Consider the following 24,764-nt stretch of genomic DNA (forward strand, 5'->3'; position numbering starts at 1 on the left):
TTTCATTTTTCTAGAGGGTAAAAATATAATTCTAAAATTCCCAGGTTGTAAAGACTGATTATAGCTCTATCCTCACTTTTAAAGGTATGAGAATAATTTTTGTAAGGGTTTTTTGCGAACTTTGCCATTTCCAGGGGTCACTAAAACAGACGTGTTCATTTTAAAAGTGAACGTTTATACCCAATACATGCGAAACTGCTGAGCAATAACATTTCGCATTTTATAAGACCGTCAAAATACAACTTTTTTCGAGGGAGACCCTTGATAACCTCTAATCAAACTAAAGGACCTCCTCTTTCATGCTGCAGAAACAGCCTATTCAAACGCCACCCTCAGAAATACAAAACTATAGTAGTAAAATTAATATTCTTTGTCTTTGTCTTTGAAAATGGTTATTTCAAAATTTAAAAAGAGCATCGTACCTTAAATTTAAGACACACGTGGCCTTTGTTCGTGGAAATACGGTATAGACAGGTTGGAAGTCGAAAATATATACCAGATATAGGCCCTAGACCACCCATTTTCGCTCGGGCTTTTCGATTCCGTCCGTCAACTATTTTCCGAAACTTAAAAATTAAACGATGGTTAAGTCATTGGGAATTAATTCTAATCTACATATAATAATAATATCATTGAAATCTTAGTTATACAAATGGCTATATAATAAATATATCAAAATATAAATTTCTATCAAATGTAGTTTATAAGGGCACATCATCAGTTAAAATTTTCTTCATTCACTTTCTTTAACAATCATACTGTCCTTGCCTTCCCTAGATCATAATTTCTTAGTGAATCTGTTTAGCTATTATATTGAGAGTCTGCTAAATTCTTATTTCAAATTCAGAGTTTATAAAACTGCTATATTAGAGCACTCTATGAGAAGAAGATAAAAACCTTGCAAGTATTGGGCTATTCCAAAAAAAAATTGTGGAGGGTTTTTTTTTCCAACTCCCCTGAAAATTTTGGATATCAAAATATCCCCTGGAAATTAGGGATCGACACCATTGAGTTTAAAGCCCAAAGGGCTAGAGTTCAATCTCTACCCTTTCTCAGGCAAGAAAAAATGAAGCCTTAAAAAATGCACCGCATTTTTGACGACAGATTGAATCTAGCAATTCCTTTGTTTACGATTGATATTTTTTTCGAAATTTAGCGGTAAATTTTAGTTTCAATCTGTCATTTGTGTAAAAACCAGGTCAGTTTAGGAGAAGAGAACCCTCTGGAAACCTTTAATAACCCCCTTGGAAAATCTGAAAACCCCTTGCAAAATCAAGGCTCAGACCCCCCTGGAGTTCGTCAATACCCTTGTGTGGTTTAAAAATGGAATAGCCTATTAGTTAAGGTAAAAATGAAATTTGTATCATCGATAACCCAGCGAGCAATAGGTAAAAAAGATATAACAGGTGAAACAACCTAAACTACTTTAAAAATTTACATCAGAGGAATTGAATCCATCCATCCTCGTCCTCTTCTCCATCTTCAAACCCTCTAAAGTCTTGTTCAATCCCTTCAAACAATTTATTGTAACATTTCGTCTTTGGGTTATTAAAATGTGTGTACGGATTCAGTTGATTCAAAAACGCGTTGCAAAGCCAACAAAAGTTCGTGCGACACTGGAAACATGTCATTTTATTGCAACCATCTATTTTCTGTATACCGGCTTTACATTTGGGACATTTTTGCGAGAAACGTTCGAGCCAAGCTTCACTGTAACCTTCTTCGATCATTCGTTGGAAAACCTTTTTACCATATTTTTTAATCAACTCCTCTTTTTCTTCTTCAGTTCCATTGATATAAGTTTCCCTCAGTTTTTTCATCTCTTCAGAAGAAAGAGGACACTTTGCACGACCGTGATATGTGTTATGACACAAAATACAAAACACAAAGTGACAAGTTGGACACCGTGCCATGTCTAAGTCTTCCTCTCTCAAAACTGGAGCTTGGCATGCCTTCCGTGGACAGTACGTTATATCAGACATACATTCCAAAGTCCTTTGCAGCAATAATTTATCATATCTTTCAAACAACTCGCTATCAACCAACGATTTCACCATTGCAGGGTCAGCTTGCGTTTCACACTTCCCCTCAGGGCAAATCAGAGCTTTGACTGATCCATCATTTATCTGGACGGTAAAATATTCCGCCATACATTGTTTACAAAACACGTGTTTACACTGATGAAATTGAACACACATCGAACCAAATTTCTCGTTGAAACAAACACCGCATAAAATGTAAGAAGTCTTAAATAAGCGAGTCTCCTCCGATTGGTTATAGTCGATCAAATAGGATACCAGACCTGCCATATTGGCTATGTCTTGCACTGACCTTCCATCGACTCCATTTTTGGTGTTGTCCCGTGCAACCTCTAACACTAAACTTCCAGAGATCTCCAGAATGTCACATGTTTGTTCTGATAAGATGGTCGTCCATTCGTAAAGAATTTCGTTTCCATCTCCTTCAACGAATGCTTCATCTAACGCTTTGCAAAGTATTGAAATCTAAAAAGATAAATATTCGTTTTGAAAAAGTACACGAAGGTGAAGTAAAGATACTTTTCAACAGTTCTCTGACACCGCTAATGATCGAAGCCACCATTGAAAAATAAAATGTGTGTTTAGCCATAAACTGCTTCAAAAATTAATACAAGATACTAGCCGTCGTCGCAATTAGATTTGTTGCTGATCTAAGATTGAAGTTTCATTTTTGTGAAAATATAACAATAGCGTTCAGTTTGAGGTTGTTGTTGTTATTTTCTGCCCGCGGAGTTTGATTATTCGCCCGATAGTGTCATTTGGGAAAAATGGCACTAGAGGGCTAATAATCAAACTGCAAGGGCAGAATTGATGACAACAACGAACGAAAACTTAACGCTACTACTATTATTATCCATATCGGACATTCAAACAACGTTTTTTTCTAGCGTCAACCAAGTCTTTTCACTTCAATGCAATGTCTTCAACAAATTTTTAGCACCTTGCGAGCGGGCCGCAAATGACCAAAAAGTGTTTTTTTCTGACGTTAGTTTAGTCTCTTCGCTTCAATGCAACGACTTCAATCCAATTACGAGCGAGCCGCAAATAACGTTATTGCCCTATACCCGGGCGGTTAATAATATTTCAGCCCTCTGAAGCCTGGCGCTTTAGTTTCCTCAGCGCGGGTATGACAATTTGAGTCACAAAACCTTTCAATACCGCCCACCGATTGAATCTTTAATGGCTTACTTAATGACCGCTGTATGGATAATAATGGTAATTATAGCGCTACTCTACAAGAAGTTCATTTTTTTCTTCGTTTTTCTTCACTTTCTTGAACAAATTTTGAAAAACAAATTAGTGGAAGCCCATTCAAATATCTTTCCAACGATACCAACCTTTTTATTATATGACAAATGCTTGGAAACACTACACATTGCACACCTTTTTGACACGGACGTTAATATGTAGATTGTTAAATAAATTCGAAAAGTTAAACGAAAAGGTGAAATATGCCAATAAGAAATTCTAATTTTTCTTGTAGTCAATTCTAAGAAAAAACGATGAGATTAAAACTTTTACCTTTTGAACAGGTAGCCATTTACAAGATAAAGTGAATTCAGGAATTACTTTTGAAGGATAATTAGGTGGTAAATCAAAATTAAGAACAATGGGTGGAAGATGCTTGATGCCCAACTTTTGATGGTTTGCTCGTTCATCACTTGTCGACGCTTTCTCTTCGTCCCTTTACAAACAATTAGATAGTAAAATAAGTAAGCTTCACAAAATTGGCATTCATTAAATATCGCCAGTCTAATTAAAGTGATTACCTATCAGCCCCTAAGTGCCACTGCATCATTTGATATTACTCGATCTTTACAGTCCTGTACTAGTAGATCTAGACCTATATAAGAGCATGAGTCTGGTAATGTCACCCAAATAGGTGAAAAAATTTGGAAAAAATAAAGTTTTGAATTTCACTTTTATTCCTGGATAATTCTTTTATTAATGACTTCAATTTTCAGAAAACATAAGTATCAGGGCTTAATCAAACTGGCTTGGTCCATAAATTTAACCTAGAGTAGTTATAATCAGACAAATTTGGCAAAAAACTCTTTGTAGTTTACACTTTATTTGAGATAAAATATGCATTATCTAATACTTGTCTTAGATTTCAGTTCATGGCTAATATATTAAGCTGCATTGAAAAGCAATTTTTACCCTCCAGTATGGCATATTTTTCAAATTCTGACACTTTTTTCAAAATAAAATCTAAAATACTAAAAAATATTCCCATAAAGTTTGACTTAATGAAAAGAAAACTGGCTATGGTCAGGTAATTTCATTCTAGATTTGAAGGACTCATCACAAGGCTTCCAAAAAACCAAAAGTTTGCTATATTTCAGTTAGCCAATAAAAATTAGAAAATGAAACTTTGTTGGTTGCGGACATAACTTTTTGTTAAATTTGATTTAAAATCTGCAATAAACATTAAATTGAGTTATTATTTGGCTTTTAATACTTTGCTGTACTTGAACCAAAACTTAATCATTGAAATTTGTTGTCTTGAAAGGTCTTTGTAACTATGATTTCCTGAAAATTGAAGATTTATTTGTAAAAGAGAATCCAATCATACATAATTATTTGTTAAAATCTAATCTTAAAAGTTAAGATTTGAGCTTGACATCAACTGTTGTACATTTTCATAATCATTAAATATGATTTTTCCTTGAGAGTCACTAAACTTTTTCAATAGAATGGGTTAAATGTATAATAATGCTGTGTTGCGGACATAACTTTTTCTTCTTAGGGTAGAACCATAGAACATTATACATCATTAATTAAAGATTTTGGAGTGTCTTTTTCTATTGCCAAAATTTAAGGAATATTATAGAGACTAAATCTGACTAAATCAATATAAAACCAAAAGATTTGGTTTGGTTTGATTTCAGTTTTATTACATGTTTTTCTTTGAAAAGAATAAAAGAAGACTTATCAATGATATTAGAACTTTCTCATATTTCTAATAGAAGAACGACCCTCTAGAGGACACAAAAAATTAAAAAAACAAGGAAATGCATGGTTTTTACAAATGTAACTCTTTAGTATTGTCAAAGTGTTAGCATAACTGCTTAAGGGGGTCAAAAATCTGATAAAATACTTTAATAGTTATGTCCGCAACATACAATTTGCTACAGAATATGACTCTGTTTTGAACTATTGGAGCAATTCTAACCAGTCTGTAAGTGAATGTGTAGTAGATTATGTTGTGTGAACACTACACAATGAATTTAATATGCAAATTAATGCATGATTTATCCTTTATTCAAGCTCGCAGGCTCAGAACCATCATTTTCAAAGAAACAAAAAGGTTATTTTTCTGTTAAAATTTTAATTTTGGACCTCAACTTGGCATCAGAGTATTTGTTTTCTATTTCTAATAGCCTAAGCATTACTTCCATATAATAAAACATCATGCCAGCTTGCAAATACACTTTATCAGCAACATTTTAGATGAAATAGTTATGTCCGCAACATGAAATACATAGATATGAGGTGAAAAAACTGAAATCTTGCCAATAGAAAATTATCAGACTTTTTTCTGGTTTTAACCAACTTATAATGACCTCAAATGCAATAATTTGTCAAAGAAACCTAAAAATGGTGTTTGGGGGCTGAGAAAACTTCATGATTTGTTGCGGACATAACTTTTTGTTGCGGACATAACTTTTTGTTGCGGACATAACTAATTTTTGGAGAAACTATTTTGTTTCACCGTCTCCCAACAAATAGCCTTTGGGACTTCAAATTTGTATAAAATGACCCCAAATATGACCCTTGATATAGAAAAATGATTCAGTTGAGTAAGAATAACTCCTTTGAAAATTTAAAGGATAAAATAATGTGCGGACATAACTCAAAATTGTGAACGGAAATCGTACCCTGTTCACTTCAAAATGGAATATTTTTCAATGAAGGACAACTGGTATTTTAGTGTTACTTGGTTTGGTTCTCTAATGGATGGGAAGGGTTAAAAATCAAATAACTATAGATATTAACACTTTCACTTCTCTAGCAAATCAATTGTGTGCGGACATAACTTTGTGAACGGAAAAAGTTATGTCCGCAACTTTTTGCATTTATTCTGGGAAAAACTTCATTTTGAAAAATCTTTTTGTAGATTTTGTTTTTCATATCCCTTGGCTGTAATAAAAAGAAAAATTAAGTATGATCAGACATGATTGGCCTAGATTATTAAATAATGAACTTAGACAATTTGCTAAAAACCTCATTTTCCGTTCACATTCTGATGTAAAAAGCTGTCCTGAAAAAATTGTGTACTTTGTAAAGTGAAAAAAATGACTGTTTAAGCTTGCCAGTATCAAGACTGATAAAAAACATCAGCTGGTATCATTATTGCATGCACCTAGATTTTTCACTGGAGCCTTAAAGTTGAAAAGTTAACAAAACCGAAAATGGGTGACATTAGCAGACTCATGCTCATAAGTGCTACCCATGCCATTCTGCTTTTCACCCTGCCCAAATAAAAAAACTCAAATTTTCTTAGTTGAGACGCGCATAGAAATACTTTACTTTAAGGAACTAGACTTGATCTCCTTTTAAATTAGAATTGATTGATAGTGGAATTTTCCAAGGCAAGAAGCATTTTCAAGAAAAGGCATTACTTACCGACTTCTTGCATTTTTTATCTCTGGATAGAAAAATGAGCATTCCTCTGGGAAATTGACAGAAACAGATAGTTGGCCGCCAAAACCTTCTGCTGCTCTTATAAACAATCTTTCATCATCGAAAATGGATTCCAAAGCAGCTAACTCGTTTTCCTGACGTTCTCTGTCCTCACTCATATTGCATGTCTTTCACCTGCATGAATAAAACAAAGAAAAAAATTAAAGAAATAATAAAATCAAAAGCAATAATTCTTTAGACATTACTAACCACATCGCAGTTATAGAATGTACTCAACCCACAATTAAATGAGCTATCTCGTGGAGAGATCTTTACTGAATGGATATCCATAGTTCTAGTCTTCCAAGTCTAGCTGTAAAACTCAGAATTAAAGCTCTACACTTCAAACCTAAGTTAGAGTGCCTCCAAATTGTTTGTAGCTACAAGATTTTGTGGTAATTTCCCTTTTTTTCTCAAAATATTACTACCTTGATTGCATTGATTGTAGACCTTATTTTCAGAAATGACTTATTTTTCCACGAGGATTCCAATGATATAGGTTTCGGAGTAATTTGGGATGAAATATTCCAGAAAATCAAGATTTTCTGATTTCTACTATAACAACTTTTTAAAACGGTTTTATTTTCTAAACCCTTCTGAAACCCATTGTTGATACCATAAGTTTTCAAATTTAAAATTAAGGAGTAATTTTCTATTTTGGGTGACATAAAAAGTGGAATATTTCATCCTATGCCACTCTTTGAGTGAATGTATTGCTACTTTCTGAAAGAAACACTCTTTACTATTTACACTCATGTAATTTTCATCCTCAAAGCAATATCCATTAGTTAGTAAAACATTCTTTTGGACAACCCGTTTTTTATCAATATTTTTGGAATCTCATCCTTTTCTACTTCTTTCGTCGTTTTTCTTACATTTTCTAATAATTTACATGGTACACCATTTAAAAGTACAATTTCGAGACGGCATCTTTTATAGATGAGGAGTAATTAACTGTGGAATTTTTCATCCTAACTCCTAATTTTGTCCTTAAATTGTAGCTGTTCAACTCATCCAATCAAAGCCTGACTAAAAAAATCGGAATATTTCATCCTATCTCTTTTTCTCAAAATATTGAAAACTCGTGTAAAAGTTTTCATTAAGAAAAGTTGTCTTAAACAGGACATATCCAAAAAAGACAATTTGGTACATTCCAAAAAAAATACCAACAAGTGCACTTTAATATTTTTGATTCCCATTGAAGAATCATATTCTGGCTTTCATGCTATTAGATGCTGTTTTAGGGCTTTAGAGCTAGCATGTCAGTTGGGTGTTTAAGATAGAAACGATAGAAAAGCGCTGTCTTTATAAGGGCAAAGATGTCAAAGGTGTTTGAATAATGTAAAATTATATTGTGGGAAAGATTTTCGGATCTTTAAAAGTGATTTTTTCAATTTTTCATTGCTCAATAACATGAAAAGTTCTGAAATGAAATAAGAAGATCCTGCATCGATGCCGAAACACAGCTAGGAGAAAACAGAACCCCTGTTGTAAGTTTGTTTACATATGACTCGATTTTGCTAGTCTGCATTCTGACAGAAACCAGTTAAAAACAAAAATAAACGAGGCAAAGTGGGCCCACTAATTGTAAGGGTGTCTATTACTACGTGTTAGATAATAAAATCAACTTTTCTTTCCAAAAACGGCAAAAATTATTGAAAACAGCAATTTTCATTTATCTATTTTTTTTACTTTTCTGCTGGTTTCAGCATGTTATCATTGAAAAAATTGCAGTTTTTCCCTCCTCTATTTTCGACACCCTTATTAGGAAAGAAAATCCAAGGTTTTCCCATAAAAAATCTTGAATGTTACGGAAATCCTGAAGTTTTCAAAAGTAATAAATTGTTACAGAAAATCCATGTCGTCCACATGGGGGTAACAGACTATAACTTGAACTATAACTATAACCGAAACCTTGATTTCCTAAGTGTGTCCTAGTATACTGTCATATTATTCCTAACTCTAAAGAAGGGAGTCGGAATTAGAAGAGGGATGTCAATATTAGACCAACTTACGGTAGTTGCCGAAAAGAGAAATAATTGAAGTTTTTATCTTAAACATTTAACTGCCTGTGAGGTACCGTGAAAGGCCCTAAATCCGACAGCCCTGCCTAAATCCGACCCCCAAATAGCTGCTATGAAAAAAAATTATATGTTTACAAACATTCCTTCTCCAAGTTGAACAATAAACTATTGCAAGAGCTCTTGAAATAAAACACTTAACAAGATTACTATAATGCCAATATGTAAATTAATGTGATAAAAAAAGTGTGAGTTGTAAAAATAATTACCTCTATTTCTAATTATTCTGAATCTGTTATTTGTGTTTAAAACGTTAACAATTTTGTAATAAGGAATTATGTTTTGTATGAGAAGCAATTATTGTTATTTGGTTCAATAGACCTTTTCGCCTTTCCATTCGCAATCTTGAATTGTATGCAAAAATACAGGAACGAAAATGCCGTAGTTGGATAGTTGGAAAATATGTAAAACATATGCAAGTTTACACAAAGATTAAAAAGACAAGAAAGCATCTTATAAAGAAATATCATAATCATTAGTAGAACAATAAAAGATGGAATTTCTCAATCCAAAAAGAAATATTTACAGAAGAACAAAAGCCTTTTAGAAATTTGTTCTTAAAGACATAGCATATTTTGTTTTCATGCCATTAAAAAACTCCACAAAGACGGAGTACACACATCAAACTTTCAAAACACGCAAACTGAAAGAGCAGTAATTATGACGTCACACATCATCAATGTTCGATTTGATCATTTGGCGGCTCTATTCCCAGGAGAATAATTTACTGTCAGCCAAATAAGGATTATTTTTTACCTTCGCAGGTGATTTTTCAGTTTGAGTTTATGTCTAATGTTATGGTCTTTTGAAGTGCTTGTTCTACGAGATGGGTGAACATAATTATTTCTAGTTTTCAAAAGAAGCAAATTTAATCTTTCTTCTACAAAATTACACTTTAATATAAAATGCCAATTATGCATGTAAGTTTTATATTTATACTTTCTTTTTGCATATGTTTTGCATACTTTCTAAGGAAATTTCACCACCGCAATTTGGTCACCATAATTTTTGCATACAATTCAATATGGCGGATGAATTCAATAAGGCGAAAAGGTCTATTGGTTCAGTGTATCAAATCTCTCAGTTTAGTTGACACTTTGGTATCTTCATTGCGTCACATCACAGCAAAAGGTTTGTTTTTATTTTAGTTTGTATCTTTGAAAGACCCCATCGGATTTAGGCAGGGCTGTCGGATTTAGGACCACTCACGGTACTGTAAGTTGGTCTAATGCCCATTATGGGCATAATGTCAACATCCCTTTTCTAATTCCAAATTCCAACACCCCCATGGAATGGTAGATAATGGTAGACAGGAACCCGTCTGCGTATTTTTTTTTAATCTGATGAATACTTGACAGGTCAGAGCTGTGAGTCCGATTTTGGACTCAAAAAAATTATAGTGGGAAATTTGAATTTAGCGCTGTCCTCGCTTACTAAAATAAAAACCAAATTTCGGAACTTGGGCTTTCTTTAAGAAAGTGTGACCAGTGAAACAATAACAGGATTTGATTGGCTGTGTTTTCAACCGTTATTAGGATATGGGAAATTCAAACTGTCAGCCCATACCATGCTATATATTTCGCCATCAGTATATAGAATAAGAAATCATATCATGGATCTCAAGGCTAGGATGATGGAAGGTCGGAATCGCTGATAGAAAGTTTTTTAATTTGCTTACTTTATGGTTCAGAGTGATTAATATACTTGTTAATATTTTTCTGGATTTTTCAGGTGTTGAACATCTCTCCACTTATTTGAAGGTTTACAAAGTTGGTGATATTGTTGATGTTAAGGTAAACAACTTAAACATGTTTGTTAGCTTTCAAATGAACCCCATTATTATTACCTTAAAGGAAGAAATTTTGGCGGGAATTTAATTTGGCGGATGGCCGAAAAAGTTTTTTAGATGGAATTTAATTTGGCGGATGGACGAAAAAACTAAATTTGGCGGGAATTTAATTTGGTGTTTGTTGAAAATTTTATCCTTAAAATAGCGTAAAAACAGCAAAAACAATGCAAAAACACCTTAAAAGAGATCATATTTTCAAAAAGTTTAATTTGGCGGGAATTTAATTTGGCGGATGGCGGAAAAAAGAAATTTTGGCGGGAACTTAATTTGGCGGATTCTGGCCAAATCCGCCAAATCCGCCGAATTTTCTTTCCGCCAAAATTTCTTCCTTTAAGGTAGGCCTTTTGGGGGTTCCTACTCTCAAGGAGTTAGTTTCCACCATCCTTGTATAAATTTTGATCTAGGAAAGCTATGGACTTGAAACTTGGGCAGAAAATTTTCTCTACCATAAAAGGAAATCATAGAAAAAAATAGGTTATGACTTCATCACAAAGTTTCACAATCACCCCTCACCAATGAAAGCTGATTTAAGTTGAACAAATAAAGATTCTTTAACATATTTGACGGTTTTTATTAATATATATGCTAAAATTGACATTTAAAATCCAAATCATTTTTGAATAACTCTGACTTTTAGTAAAATCTTATTAAGAGAACTTGTGTAAATCTTTAAAGGGGAAGTTAAGTCATTTCTAGAGTACCCATTTTTTGCTGTTATCATCATTATATGACAATATCATGAGCCTCAGGTTACTTTTTATTCGTTCGAAACACTTTTTTCTACGAGATATAGCTCCCTCTTTTTTGCAATAAAAGTGAGTTTTTAAAGAGAACGCGTTTTTTAAAGAGGAATGGCACGAGCATCTGTTCTGACGTAATTTGCTCCAAAAGACGAACAGAAATTTTTCTTTTAAACAAAATCTGTACTGATAAACAGTGTTTTGTAAAGAGATTCTGCTAGACCTGGCTAGACATTTATTCGTTTTTTCAAGATTTCTTCACGTTTCTTCAATCCTATACTTTCTCATTCTTTCTAGCTACAAGATTAGTAAGTCCTTGACCTTTTGTGATAACTTTAGTTTGATGAAGCAACCGTAAATGCTAGATTTGTAGATGCGGAAAAAGCTTCGGCTCTCCAGGGGATAATGTGTCCACGAATAGTCCTCATCCCGATTGGGTAAATCGCTAATTCCGCTTGAATTTTGTGGCTGAAAATGATTCCATCGAGAAAAAAAAAGAATTGACATATCCCATTTAAAAGTCTCTTATTTTGACTTTGACTTTACTGAATGCGAGATTCAAAAGTTCCCTAGAAGATTCTCCTTCCTTTACTTCTCCTAGAATTTAGAAAAATATATATTTAACCCAGTTGCTTTCAGACTTCAATTTCCCACTGGATTAGCTAGCCTTTAGAAAAACCTACTGGTAAAAACAAGTTCTAGACTTAAGATATAGGGCGCACAACGTACGTTAGCATTAACTCACTAACGTTGACTTGTCATGAAATAGGAATTATTTAGCAACATTTTTCTCTTTAAAGAGCGAGGAATGGTCTAAATACAATTTTTATATCTCTTGTCTTTCGTGTTTCATAACTATAACTTTACTTACACCCTCTTCACATGGAAAGAAGTCCAAAACTTACTAAGCTTACTGGACCTTACTGAAAACACAAAGATTCTTTCACATACTTAGATATTGTGGCTACCATTGAATTTCTATTGAAAAAAACAAGGTTTTTGGATTCTAGTATGGTTAGACCGTATAAAACATCAAGTAATGAAATATTGAAAAAATCAGGGGTTGAAAAAAGTTTTGATCAGTTATGATACAGCTCTTTTCTACTACAAAATCGTTTAAAAAAGATTCTTTCTGGAGCAAATGACGTCACACGAAAGAGAGATTAGAAGAAATTTTAAACAAAAAGGGGGTCTTTTAAACACCGGTTTTTGCGTCTAAAAGAGTATGTGTTTATGAAAGATATATCGATGTTTAGACATTGAAGTTGAGATTTTCATGAATTCTATGATGTTAGGATTGGTTTTCAGGGAAAAAACATATACCTTAAAAATCACTTAACTTCCCCTTTAAGGGTCATAGGTCTTCTAGATCAGGTTATCAGGTTTTATGACTTGACTGTAAGACGTGACATAATACCCAGCTGTAATAGCTTAAAACTCAAAATTTTAAAATGCTGATAATTTCTGTACTATTTATCCAATCATATTCAAATTTTGACATGCAACGGGTATTGACAATGTTAATTAAAAAAAAAATTGAAAATGATTGATGACAAAATTGACTCATCTTCAGCATAGATTTTACAAAAAGTCTTAAATGGAAAATAAGGGGAGCCGACCATATTCATTTGACAACGCAAAACGTCAAATTGACGTTATTGAGGGGGTGGGGGGGTTTCAAAATTTAGGTTTGGCGTTATAAAAAATCAAAGGTATACCTTTTTGTGACAATCGCGGATACTTGTAACCACCAACCACACTATACTTTATAAGCTTTCCAAAACATAGTAGTTTATGAAATACATGAAAATTTGCTGCTCGCATAATCCCATTGGTTCGCGCTATGTTATCATTACATCATATTTTCATTGTTTGCGCGATCGAGCCAACCACATCGCACAAGTTGGCAAAGAAGGTGGTACGCCTAAAACACGGCACGGACCTAGCGCCAAGTGGAGCTTTTAATTTCTTTTTAAATAAAGATCATTAGTTAAAAGAACACATACACGCATGGGTACAATCAAGTACGGACTTTGCGAGGGAACGGGAAAACTTTGATGAAAAATGGCTACAATCTTTGGTAGACATCAGTACATCGCTTGACGTTATCTGTGGGGGGTGGGGGGGCTCAGAGGATAACGTCAATTTGACGGTTTGCGTTGTCAAATAAATATGGGCGGGTCCCCTAAAAGAAACTGGCAATTATGTTAAAGAAACAACTTTCAAGAATCTTTAAACAGAATCCAAATATATTTTTCGGCTATCGAATGCTGCCCCTCCTGAATTAACTAAAGTTTTGCTTAAGACAGCCTTTTTAGTGGAAAAAACAGTAGAAAAAGTGCCTTTTTGACCACTAACAGACGCTCAAAGCTATGCTCAACCGTTATTAGGATATGGGAAATTCAAACTGTCAGCCCATACCATGCTATAGATTTCGCCATCAGTATATAGAATAAGAAATCATATCATGGATCTCCAGGCTAGGATAATGGAAGGTCGGAATCGCTGATAGAAAGTTTTTTAATTTGCTTACTCTGTACCGTGAGAGGTCCTAAAGCCCAGCCTAAGCCTAAAGCCTAAAGCCGATGGGGTCTTTCAAAGATACAAACTAAAATAAAAACAAACCTTTCGCTGTGACGCAACGAAGATACCAAAGTGTCAACTAAACTGAGAGATTTGATACACTGAACCAATTGAACCAAATAACAATAATTGCTTCTTATAACAAAACATATTTTTTTATTGCAATATGCACAACGTCATAAATGACAACAGTAGTAACAGCATCATAAAAAGTAACGAGATGTTTTGATTTTCCAAAGCACACGAGCGTGCTCATTTTGAAACGTTACGTAATCAATCCTGGTTTCTATTACTTTACACTGGCACTTGGCTTGATTGCAGGGTTAGGACTTTGTGTAAGGATACATATAGACGACGTATATTACGTTATAATTATATTATAGATTACATGATAAGAATACTAATAGACAACGTATATTACAATTATTATGTATTACATGACACCTTGCTCCTATTCTAGTAAAGATAATATATGTCGTCAAAGAGTACACTTAAATGAAGAGCCATCCGATTGCGGGCCTTCCGTAAATCAGTCAGGACCTCTTTGGTCTTTTTTAACATTAGTTCGGATAGAATAAAAACATACCTGATCAACACAACCAAACCTTCTGTCTTGCGTTTACTCTTTCCTTCCCAACAACTTTCGTTTTTGCTTATGTAAGGTTTTAAAATCATCAAGTAATGAACCTCTTATAGCTTTATCTGAATAAATCTGGTTGAAGCCTTCTGTCAGGTTTCATTCCGTACGTTTTTTATCCACGTGGTGAACCGGTTTCCCCGATTTCCTGATAATTAAAAATTGGAACTTTCCCGTGGGCGCGATTGGGCGTACCGCCATCGCGAAATATTTTTCGTGAAAATTTACCGTATTCTAACGCTAATATAATCTAGATAGGAAACAAATATTAAATTTGATCTTTTTTTGTTCGTATTTCTAAATTTCAAGATAAAAGGAACTATCTACGAATTATTTTCTTTAACGGGCGTTGAATCGACATTGACATGTTTAATGATGTCATAATCAATGCCATGCATATTTTGTCAGCCTCGTGCATATTTTGTCAACATCCTTTTCATTGGATAAATACCACTAAAATATACAAGATAAGTAAACATAAATTTATCGCCCGCGAGCACGGCTTAGCTAAGCGCACCTCTCTTATTCATTATCTAAGAATTGAAGCGGGCAAAGATTACCGCGCGGCTGATAGCGGACGAAGGGTTTTTTGAAGATATTTTCAGTTATAATCCAAGGTAGAACAAACTAAACATAGAAAGGGGGTATTTTTTAGTGCTCTATACGATGATCGGTACTTTTTTTGAATTCTATGTTTAGATTTTTCTACCCAGCCCCGTTTCTATGTACGCGCGCCCTGTTGCTAAGACCTTTGCTTGAAATCGAAAGCGAAACCAAGATTATTTAGCGCACACTGCCGTTTGCGTAATATCGATAAAGTGAAATGAGGTCCTGACTGCCGTAAATAAACATCCGGACTTATAGGTGGTAAAAAGGGCGTTGATAGTTGCCGCCTCATTGATTCGATGTTTGTTATTCAAATTAGTGCTACCACATCCGCCCTTTTTTCAACTTTGCGCCATTTTTACAATTTAGTCTGTTTGTTTCTTAATGGAAACCAGTCCAAGTTGTTTCGTATTTTTCCCGCACAAGTCACTTTTATTACAAAACTGTTATCGTTTTAAACATGAGCAACTGATCCAGAATAAAAGGTAATTATTTTTACAAATCGCACTTTTTAATTACATTAATTGACATCTTGACATTACAGCTATCTTGTTAGATGTTTTGTTTCGAGAGTTCTAGCAATAGTTTATCATTCAACTTGGAGAGGGAATGTTTGTAAACATAGAATTTTTTTTCATAACAGTTATTTGGGGGGTCGGAATTAGGCTGGGCTGTCGGCTTTAGGACCTCTCACGGTATGGTTCAGAGTGGAAAACATCTTTTTCAATCAGTGATTACGATCTACCTATTTTTCCTCTGAAAAGGTGTCGGAATTAGACTGGTTTTAGATGATGAAGAGATGTCGAAAAATATGTCATTTTGCTGCAAAAATAATGATTTGTATTCCAAGACAGTCCCAAGAGTATGGAAAATGAATCACAAAGATAAAAAACACACCAAGGCAGCCAGATAATTTTTGGAAAGTGATTTACCTACTCCCTAACTGATTTGGATTCACCTTTTCTGCTCTGCACTTGTCCTTGGTGTTATTCACTTGTCTTGTCTAAAAAGTTTCTTCGAGTTTCCTTAAAATTAAAACATGTTGAAAACGAAAGTGGAGCCAGTAGCCAGTAGTGGTTTCAAAGGATAGCCTATAATCCTCAAGAATCAAAGATGAAAAGTAGGACTGAAAAGTTTTTTAATTATGCCTTATTTATTTTGATATGAACAAATAAAATGTTCTATATTTATGCTTTGTGTTTTATTTTAATATTACAAAGATTTACTATGAAGTAATAATGTTTTAAAGTATTGGAAACTTTTTATCATTTTTGAAGAATCCGGTCTGTAAAATAGATCTATCATAAATGTTCAATGCGACTTGCTCTTCTACCATAATTCTTTTTACGGCCGTCATCTTTACATGTGGTACGTTTTGATGATACACCTTCCTTTGAATCCCCTATTTTTGGCAATTCAAAGCTATGATTACGATGGACTTTGAGGAAATTTTTTACCTTTTTTTACAGCCATCAAACACTAGGAAGGCAAGATGACAAACCCTCACGGAAAACGAAGAGGAACCCGTTATTTGTTCTCTAAGGGATACAAGAAGAACGGTATGATATGATACATGTGTTATTCGACCAAACTATTATTAGAAACTACCCTCTATCAGACTTTCCTCTTTACATTAAATAAGTTGATTTCAAGATGAGAACATGGTTGTGATCTGCCGTCTTTATGCCCTACAGGGCCACTCGCTCACAATCCTTTTCGATATCTGTCTGTTAGGCTGCGGTCACAAATGAGTTGTGTTCGCGTCCTATGACTGACTCGCTTTCTATCTTGAATATCTGACCTTTTTCTAGTCGGAAAATTTGTCAGATTTTTTAACTATATTATTTAAAGAGTTTTGTAGATTCAGCGTAGCCAGCATTTTGATCATTGAGTATTTTTATAATTTTTATCTGCAGTTTTTCGAAGATTTTTTTTAAAGCGCTACACGACTGCTTTTTATACATATAGTATACATCTGACTATATATCTATAGTATATATACATCCAAAATAATCACATTGCAGCTTGTTCGCTCAACGATTCTTGTCTCCTGGGGGCTGTATAGACCCCTTTCATAATTTTTTGGCTTGTTTTGATTTTCTCGCTTAGTCTTCTTTTCTGTATCGTCTTTCTTAACAAAATCTGGAATAAAAGAGACAGAATTCAGAGGCAAAGTTTGAGTCATATTGCCTCTATCATCCAAATTTGTAATATATTTTATTTAGGCTAAACAAGGTAATCCAAAACATATGACATCACATGAAAGGGGTCTATAGTGAATTCCGAGGACCAGGTTGACAGACTGTCTAGGCCTGGGCCCAATTGATAGTTTGGTTCGATCTCAATCAAACGGAATCAACAATTGAACCAGTTGAACCAAATCAACGATCGAATCAGTCGAACGCAATCGACAGATTCAAATTCGATTGTCGTCTGGTCCTACTGACTCTAAATTTTTTCAGAAAAAGTGTTCCCCTTTGAGTTAGAAAAATCAAAGAAATTTTACCTCCTTTTCACATGATAAACTACTATCTCTGGGGTTCTTTATTAACTAACTGCTTTGATTCTTCTATTAACAACATCCAATTTGCACAAAAAATGTCCTGGTGTAACCCGTACTTAAAAACAAATATTAGGCACCTAGCTAAAAGCAGAGAGTTACAGCTGCATTCTTTTAAAAAGTACACGCCGTGAACGTCTTAATTATCAGGAGACGGGTGTAATTATCTCGTGAACGAGCAAACTGCGCATGATTTGATTGCTCCCAATGGAAAGAGCACAAAAAATTGATTCCATATGGTGATTTTCAGAAAAATCCACCGGTGGAATCAATCACAATTCTAATAATCCATAAGAACCAATCAGAAGTAAGAATCTGTCTTCTGAACAGAAGCGTCTCAAAAAGAAAAATGGCGGACATGAAAAAAATCAAGAGGGGCTTCCTTGTAGTGCTTTATATTAGGATTGTGATCGATTGCACCGAGAAATTTTGATAATTTTTTTAAAACTTTACCAATTCGAGGCTGCTCTTTCCATTAAAACTAGTTTCATAATGCGCGGAAAAGCCTAAAGCCCTTAAAATTGAGATCAAAGTTTTATGTCTCCTAATTAGGAGACGGGTCTCCTAATCAAGCGACCCCAAGCGACGTACATGTCTCCTAATCAGGAGGCGTCTCCTAATAAGGCGACTGTTCCTGACTGTCTAAGTGTAGAAGTTATCTTAAGTTCGCGTTGCGTGCCTTTGTGGACCTGGGTTTTAGGCTATTGTGGTTGGATTTCAGGATTGCACAATGACTTGAGGAATTTTAAAAATTGAGGTTTTTGGTGGGAAAATGAAAAAAGGCTTCTAATTTTCGACCAACCCATTTTTCAAAGCTTCTAGGACACGAACCAAACAATCGATTGGGCCTGGCCCTACATAAATGCAAAGAACAACAGGCCGTTTATTTTTAAATTCCATTTTATAATACAATTTTTATATTGACTGAATGTTTAGTTTTCCCTTTTTCTCATTGCAGTAATTCTTTTAGTAAGTCTATCAAGTTATAATTTCACATTTAGTACTATTTTCCCTTGCATTTCTTGTTTCTTGTTAATATTTTTCTGGATTTTTCAGGTGTTGAACATCTCTCCACTTATTTGAAGGTTTACAAAGTTGGTGATATTGTTGATGTTAAGGTAAACAACTTAAACATGTTTGTTAGCTTTCAAATGAACCCCATTAGTATTAGGCCTTTTGGGGGTTCCTACTCTCAAGGAGTTAGTTTCCACCATCCTTGTATAACTTTTGATCTAGGAAAGCTTATGGACTTGAAACTTGGGCAGAAAATTTTCTTTAGCATAAAAGGAAATCATAGAAAAAAATTGGTTATGACTTCATCACAAAGCTTCACAATCACCCCTCACCAATGAAAGCTGATTTAAGTTGAACAAATAAAGATTCTTTAACATATTTGACAGTTTCTTATTTTCCATTTAAGACTTTGTGTAAAATCTATGCTGAAGATGGGTCAATTTTGTCATCAATCATTTTCAATTTTTTTTTTAAATTAACATTGAAACTTGAAAGAAACACCTATTCTGTTTAAAGATTCTGAAAGAGAACTTTCAAGAATCTTTAAACAGAATCTAAATATATTTTTCGGCTATCGAATGCTGCCCCTCCTGAATTAACTTAAGTTTTGCTTAAGACAGCCTTTTTAGTGGAAAAAACAGTAGAAAAAGTTCTTCCTTCGTTTCAAGCATAAAACTCCTACTCTTTGTTTTGAATATTGAAATTCTCCGGATAACAAGCATGCGCACTGGGCTTTTAATTAAAAAATAGAGACTTTCAAAACCTAAGCCAATCAGCTGTGTTTTAAACATTCTTTTATTCAAAATCTCAATTGATAACAGTTGATAAACATCTTTTGTCAATAGCAGTGCCTATAAACAAAGAGTAAGGTCCAAAAGCCTAAGAGCCTGTCTATTCTGTAGACTAGGATCATCTGTGCTAACAAACTTCACTACATGTTCTTTTTTTAAGCGTACAAAACCCAAAAGCTGGCACGGAAATGCTTAGATCAAGAGATTTACGAAGCTGAAAGATGCTTTGAGGGATGCTTATATCCTAAGTAGAATATCCTTAGAGAAATTTCGAATAACCAGCCAAAAATAAACAAATTCTGAAAAGGAGGGCTCAAAGTAATGTTTAGCAACTATAACCAGCTTCAGCTCATTTAATGTTATTTTCTATATACTAATAAACAGTAACTTAGTAATAATCCAATTTTTTTTCCATTTTAGGGAAATGGTGCCTTCCAAAAAGGTATGCCTTACAAATTTTACCATGGCAAAACTGGTCGCGTTTTCAACGTTACACGAAGAGCTGTTGGTGTTGTTGTAAATAAACAATTAGGGTAAGGTAAATAATTCTCTTTCGCCTTGCACATCGACCTTACCAATTTGTCTTGAAAAATTGTCAGTTTTGATCATAATACAATGATGAAGCAAAATTATGAAGGACTTGTTAGGCAGAAGCCTGCAAAGGCTGAACCCACTGTTATTTTCAAGATTCTTGTTATATCAACTGCAATTTTTGCTGTCTGAGTATTATCTAATAAGTATTTTTCACTTAAAAACTATTTTTCACTTTTTAGCTATTAACTGTGAGGGTCATTCATAATCCACACAGTACACACTCAGTGAAAGGGAGAATATATTATATATATGACTATGTGAAGAAATCGAGATTTCTGTCCAACTATATTCACCCGGGAGATTGTTATAAGGCATCAGAAGTTGAGTTAGTTCTTGGACAATTTTCTTTGACATATCATCATTGTTTAGGCTTCCAGCTATACCTTGTTGTAATTTTTGTAGGAACCGTATCATTCCCAAGAGAATCAATGTCCGTATTGAGCATGTTCGTCATTCAACATGCAGAGATGATTTCTTGAAGTAAGTTTATTCGAATGTTTCATTAAAAGCGATTCTTTTGTACAGGCACTCAGCTGTGATGATTATTCTTTATGAAGGACTTGTTAGACAGAAGCCTGAAAAGGCTGAACCCACTGTTATTTTCAAGATTCTTGTTATTTCAAACGCTTGCTTGAAAGCAGTCTGAGCTTTAAAAAGTGTCAACAAGGTGTTTCTCTTTGAAAAACATTACTAGAAATATGAAATTTCTGTATACAGATTATATCTTTCATTTTAGCCGTGTCAAGGCTAATGAAGTCAAAAAAGCCGAAGCAAATGCCAAGGGAGAAAAAGTCGATTGCAGAAGATTGGTAAGTGAAAATATCCATCAGTTTCTAATTCAATCTTCTTTAAGTATATAGAATCTATTTTGCTTTCAAACAATTTCTATTTTCGCATTCTTAGACATACCAGAGGAATGTAAAGAGATGGAAAAACAGCTTTTCTGATTACTCAAAGTTCAACGATCACTTCTATTGAAAATTCTATTGTAAAAACGTTGATTAGGTCATTAAATGAAAGTCCAGAAAAGACGGCTCGCCATACAAATCGGACGGTTTCTACATATTTGACGATAAAAATGAAAATTTGTTTTTCCTTTTTTGCCGATTACTAGTTCAATTTTTTAGAATAAGGAGCAATATTTTTACCAATGTATAACAAAAGAAATTCTTAACGCAATGATATTAAATTGGTTCTTGTAAAACTGTCAGCAGTCGAATAAAATCAAGATGAAGTTATAATTTTCTCGAGCTCTAGCTTTCCATATTATGGTGCGGTCATGATGCGGTTATATCAGTAGAATCGCTAGGAAATTCTGAGCAAGAAGATATAGGTACCTTTTCGTATAGAAGAGGTGTACCCAAAATATAAGCCCTAAAAGTTTGCGCATAATCAGGCTTGAAACAAAAGAATTTTGTCACAACACGCTAATTATGCAGATTTTTTATAGCGACAACAAAAGAAACCTATTTACTCGACATAAACTCCCTTAAGGGCAACAGACCTGGTATATGACGAGCCGTTTTTCCATTGTTTTCAAGAAGCTGTTTTTCCATCTCTTTACATTCCTCTGGACATACTCAGCATTTTGTATCAAAGAAAGGTTTTCGAAATCCTGATAGGAAAATGTTATCTCGAGTAATTATATTTGATGATATGTATCTTTTTCTTTCTTTCAGCCTGTACAACCACGTGAAGGACACTTTGTTACCACCAAACGAAATGAACCAACGCTGGTCGAACCAATTCCATACGAATTCATCATCTAAATAAATTATCACCAACTGAATTAACTTTGCTTCACTTATCTTTCCCCATTTTACGGGCCCAATTAGGAGTGAACCTAATGGGGATGGAGCCATTGAGTTTAAAGCCCGAAGGGCTAGAGTTCAATCTCTAACCTTTCTCAGGCAAGAAAAAGTAAAGCCTTAAAAAATGCGCCGTGTTTTTGACGACAGATTGTATCTAGCAATTCTTTTGTTTACGATTGATATTTTTTTCGAAATTTAGCGGTAAATTTTAGTTTCAATCTGTCGTTTGTGTAAAAACCAGGCGAGCCGCTCAAGGCCGCGCAACTTTGGTTAGGATTTGTTGGCTTCGAATCCTACCAAGGGGATTGACTTCTAGCCCTTCGGGCCTACACTTCATTGGGTGGGGCTCATTATTCCTTTTCAGTAGGGGGAAATATGTTTTTTTTCTTAGGTCGTTCGATTTTATTAGTGAAAGCGCTTGTTATACACCCTTAGGCAGTCAGGTACTATTGCAAACTAGGAGAAATGCGTGTATTTCGCTTAAATAGGATGATTTATCCTAAATAAGATAAAATCGATAGCTTAGTTAGGAGAAATAGCAGATAAAGTTGATTTTCTGAACAAATTCAGAGATCCGCGTCAAGCATTGCATAAATTTAAGAAATTTGGAGCCAGTATAGTATGCTTGTGAAGTCTGATCCATCAGTCAGCGTGCGTTCAGAAGTTATTCAACTTTTGACAAACTTCAGATTTTATGCATCAAACTCTCTTAGTAAAAACTTTGCTCGTAACGATGTTTTGAAGAAATAGAAACTTGGATATAAATAAACTTATCCTATTGTAGTAGACACATTTGCGCAATTTACGTTTGTGTGGTTTGTGTCAAGGAGAATGAACACTTTCTCGTCCTTCGACACTTTTCATTCACGCTCATATTTTTCATACGGCAAAGCGTGTAACAAAAGCATTATTTCTCCTAATTTGTATATGTTTCATATTTTTTCACTCCGCACTGATAAGAAGCTAACATTTGGCCTAACATGATCTTCCTTATGAGTATAATTGATTCAGAGAGTTAAAAAGACGCGGATCTCTGAAGTTGTTCAGAAAATCAACTTTTTCTTCTATTTCTCCTAACTAAGCTATCGATTTTATCTTATTTAGGATAATTCATCCTATTTAAGCGAAATACCCGCATTTCTCCTAATTTGCAATAGTACTCGACTGTGTTAGGGTAGGGGAATCAAAGTAACTCGGGTTCCAATTTTTTTCGGACACTTGGTGTGATTTTTCGGACAAATATGACGGTCTCAGGTAAAAATTAATAAAAATTTTAGCTTTAGAAAACGGAGACCTGTTGTATATCTTTAGAAAGCTCTCAAAAAATTAAGATTAGAGATATCTTGGAAGTATGGATCATTGAGTTTCAAGCCCGAAGGGCTAGAGGTCAATCTCTTTGGTAGGATTTGAAGCCAACAAATCCTACCAAAGTTGCGCGGCCTTGAGCGACCCGCCTGGTTTTTACACAAATGACAGATTGAAACTAAAATTTACCGCCTAATTTTGAAAAATATATCACTCGAAAACAAAGGAATTGCTAGATTCAATCCGTCATCAAAAATACGGCGCATATTTTAAGGCTTCAATTTTTCTTGCCTGAGAAAGGTTAGAGATTGACCTCTAGCCCTTCGGGCTTGAAACTCAATGGTATGGATAGGTGATTTCTGTACTCGAGATATTAACCCTTATAAAACTGTTTTTCAGCCAGAAACAGCTGTTTTGTCCAGTTTTTGCGCTTTTTGAAGCTCGATATCTCGAGTTAGGTACTGAAATTCTCTTTGCTGAAATCACCTATACTCGCAATATATCTCTATAAATCTTAATTTTTTGAGAGCTTTCTAAAAATATACAACAGATCTCTGTTTTCTCAAGCTAAAATTTTCATTAATTTTTGCCTGAGACCGTCATATTTGTCCGAAAATCAAACCAAAGCATCAAAAAAAATTGGCACCCAAGTTACCTTGATTCCCCTACCCCTTAGCTTTAAATATATAATAAGTTCTTTAACTGATAAAATCGAGCGAATTTACAAATTTCCCCCTACTATTTTGGGTATATGATCTATTATTTTGCTCTAAATAGCCAGGTTTTGCAGGGTTTTGGTCATAAATTTATAAAAACCCGAAGGGCTAGATAGAGTGCTTTTTGCTAAAAAGTGTGCCGAGGTTAAGTAGGAAATCCTACCTAAGTCACGTGACATTACAATAGAATTTCAGCGCTTGACCAATCAGAAGCTTCGCGGGTTTTCGAAAACAATAGCAGCAACGAGCATCAATATTTTTTACGATATTCACTTTTTTTTGCTTGGAAGAGCTTAAAGCACGCCATCCTATAAATCTATGGTTTTGGTCTTTAATTTCGTTCTGAGGCTTGGGCTTGAAAAAGAGCTTTGTTAGTTTTTTTCTGAAATTCAGTACAAAGACAGGAGTTAGGTGCCCAAATTATGTTCCTGGAAAATTATCTTGAATGCTCTTCTAGAAAATAAATATAAAAATTTTAATAATGTTCTAACTAAATTTTACAAAAGGTAACCTACAAAAATAAAATTAAAAAACCTAGTTTGTTGACATTACCAAAATGTCGAAGTAAAAAACAGTCGATTTCCGCAATACGCCCCCCCCCCTGCAAATATGTATGTATGGTATGGTCACCGTGTGATTACTAATAGCCCTAATCATGAATTTATTATAGACACTGGAAAAACAACGTAGAAAACGGTGGAGAGCGAAGTATTGTCTTTCTTTTGTTTAAGAAAACAATCGAGGATCTAGCT

The 24,764-nt window shown here is 34.3% G+C and overlaps 2 protein-coding genes across 4 annotated transcripts; one reads left to right on the forward strand and one right to left on the reverse strand.

Annotated features, from left to right (window-relative positions):
• Positions 1 to 355: 355 nt before the first annotated feature.
• Positions 356 to 16,300, reverse strand: LOC136815834 (E3 ubiquitin-protein ligase RNF14-like). Of its 3 annotated transcripts, none has more exons than XM_067072283.1 (4): positions 16,180 to 16,300; positions 6,669 to 6,860; positions 3,561 to 3,723; positions 356 to 2,504 (listed from the first exon to the last, which is right to left on the reverse strand). In XM_067072283.1, exons 2-4 carry the CDS (start codon positions 6,842 to 6,844, stop codon positions 1,440 to 1,442), a joined length of 1,404 nt encoding a protein of 467 aa, XP_066928384.1. In that variant the 5' UTR covers positions 6,845 to 6,860; positions 16,180 to 16,300; the 3' UTR covers positions 356 to 1,439. The 3 variants fall into 3 exon arrangements, with proteins under 3 accessions (XP_066928384.1, XP_066928385.1, XP_066928383.1); XM_067072284.1 differs by having other exon boundaries at positions 16,158 to 16,300; XM_067072282.1 differs by having other exon boundaries at positions 16,154 to 16,300.
• A 183-nt stretch (positions 16,301 to 16,483) lies between these two features.
• On the forward strand, positions 16,484 to 21,969 carry LOC136815836 (large ribosomal subunit protein eL21-like). Its single transcript, XM_067072285.1, has 7 exons — positions 16,484 to 16,589; positions 16,691 to 16,780; positions 18,838 to 18,899; positions 20,007 to 20,119; positions 20,583 to 20,660; positions 20,917 to 20,989; positions 21,860 to 21,969. Exons 2-7 carry the CDS (start codon positions 16,714 to 16,716, stop codon positions 21,947 to 21,949), a joined length of 483 nt encoding a protein of 160 aa, XP_066928386.1. The 5' UTR covers positions 16,484 to 16,589; positions 16,691 to 16,713; the 3' UTR covers positions 21,950 to 21,969.
• The last annotated feature ends 2,795 nt before the right edge of the window (positions 21,970 to 24,764 follow it).

This window comes from Clytia hemisphaerica, unplaced genomic scaffold (assembly GCF_902728285.1).
Source record: "Clytia hemisphaerica strain Z4C2 unplaced genomic scaffold, Clytia hemisphaerica genome assembly, whole genome shotgun sequence".
In the NCBI taxonomy this organism is placed as follows: Eukaryota; Metazoa; Cnidaria; class Hydrozoa; order Leptothecata; family Clytiidae; genus Clytia; species Clytia hemisphaerica.

Excerpts from the sequence above, each read along its gene's own strand:
- LOC136815834 (XM_067072283.1), bottom strand. The coding sequence starts at position 6,844 with ATGAGTGAGGACAGAGAACGTCAGGAAAACGAGTTAGCTGCTTTGGAA. Across the intron at positions 3,724-6,668 it reads ATAAAAAATGCAAGAAGTCG|GGACGAAGAGAAAGCGTCGA; the intron begins GTAAGTAATGCC and ends TTGTTTGTAAAG. Across the intron at positions 2,505-3,560 it reads AATGGCTACCTGTTCAAAAG|ATTTCAATACTTTGCAAAGC; the intron begins GTAAAAGTTTTA and ends TTATCTTTTTAG.
- LOC136815836 (XM_067072285.1), top strand. The coding sequence starts at position 16,714 with ATGACAAACCCTCACGGAAAACGAAGAGGAACCCGTTATTTGTTCTCT. Across the intron at positions 20,120-20,582 it reads GTTGTAAATAAACAATTAGG|GAACCGTATCATTCCCAAGA; the intron begins GTAAGGTAAATA and ends TAATTTTTGTAG. Across the intron at positions 20,661-20,916 it reads TGCAGAGATGATTTCTTGAA|CCGTGTCAAGGCTAATGAAG; the intron begins GTAAGTTTATTC and ends CTTTCATTTTAG.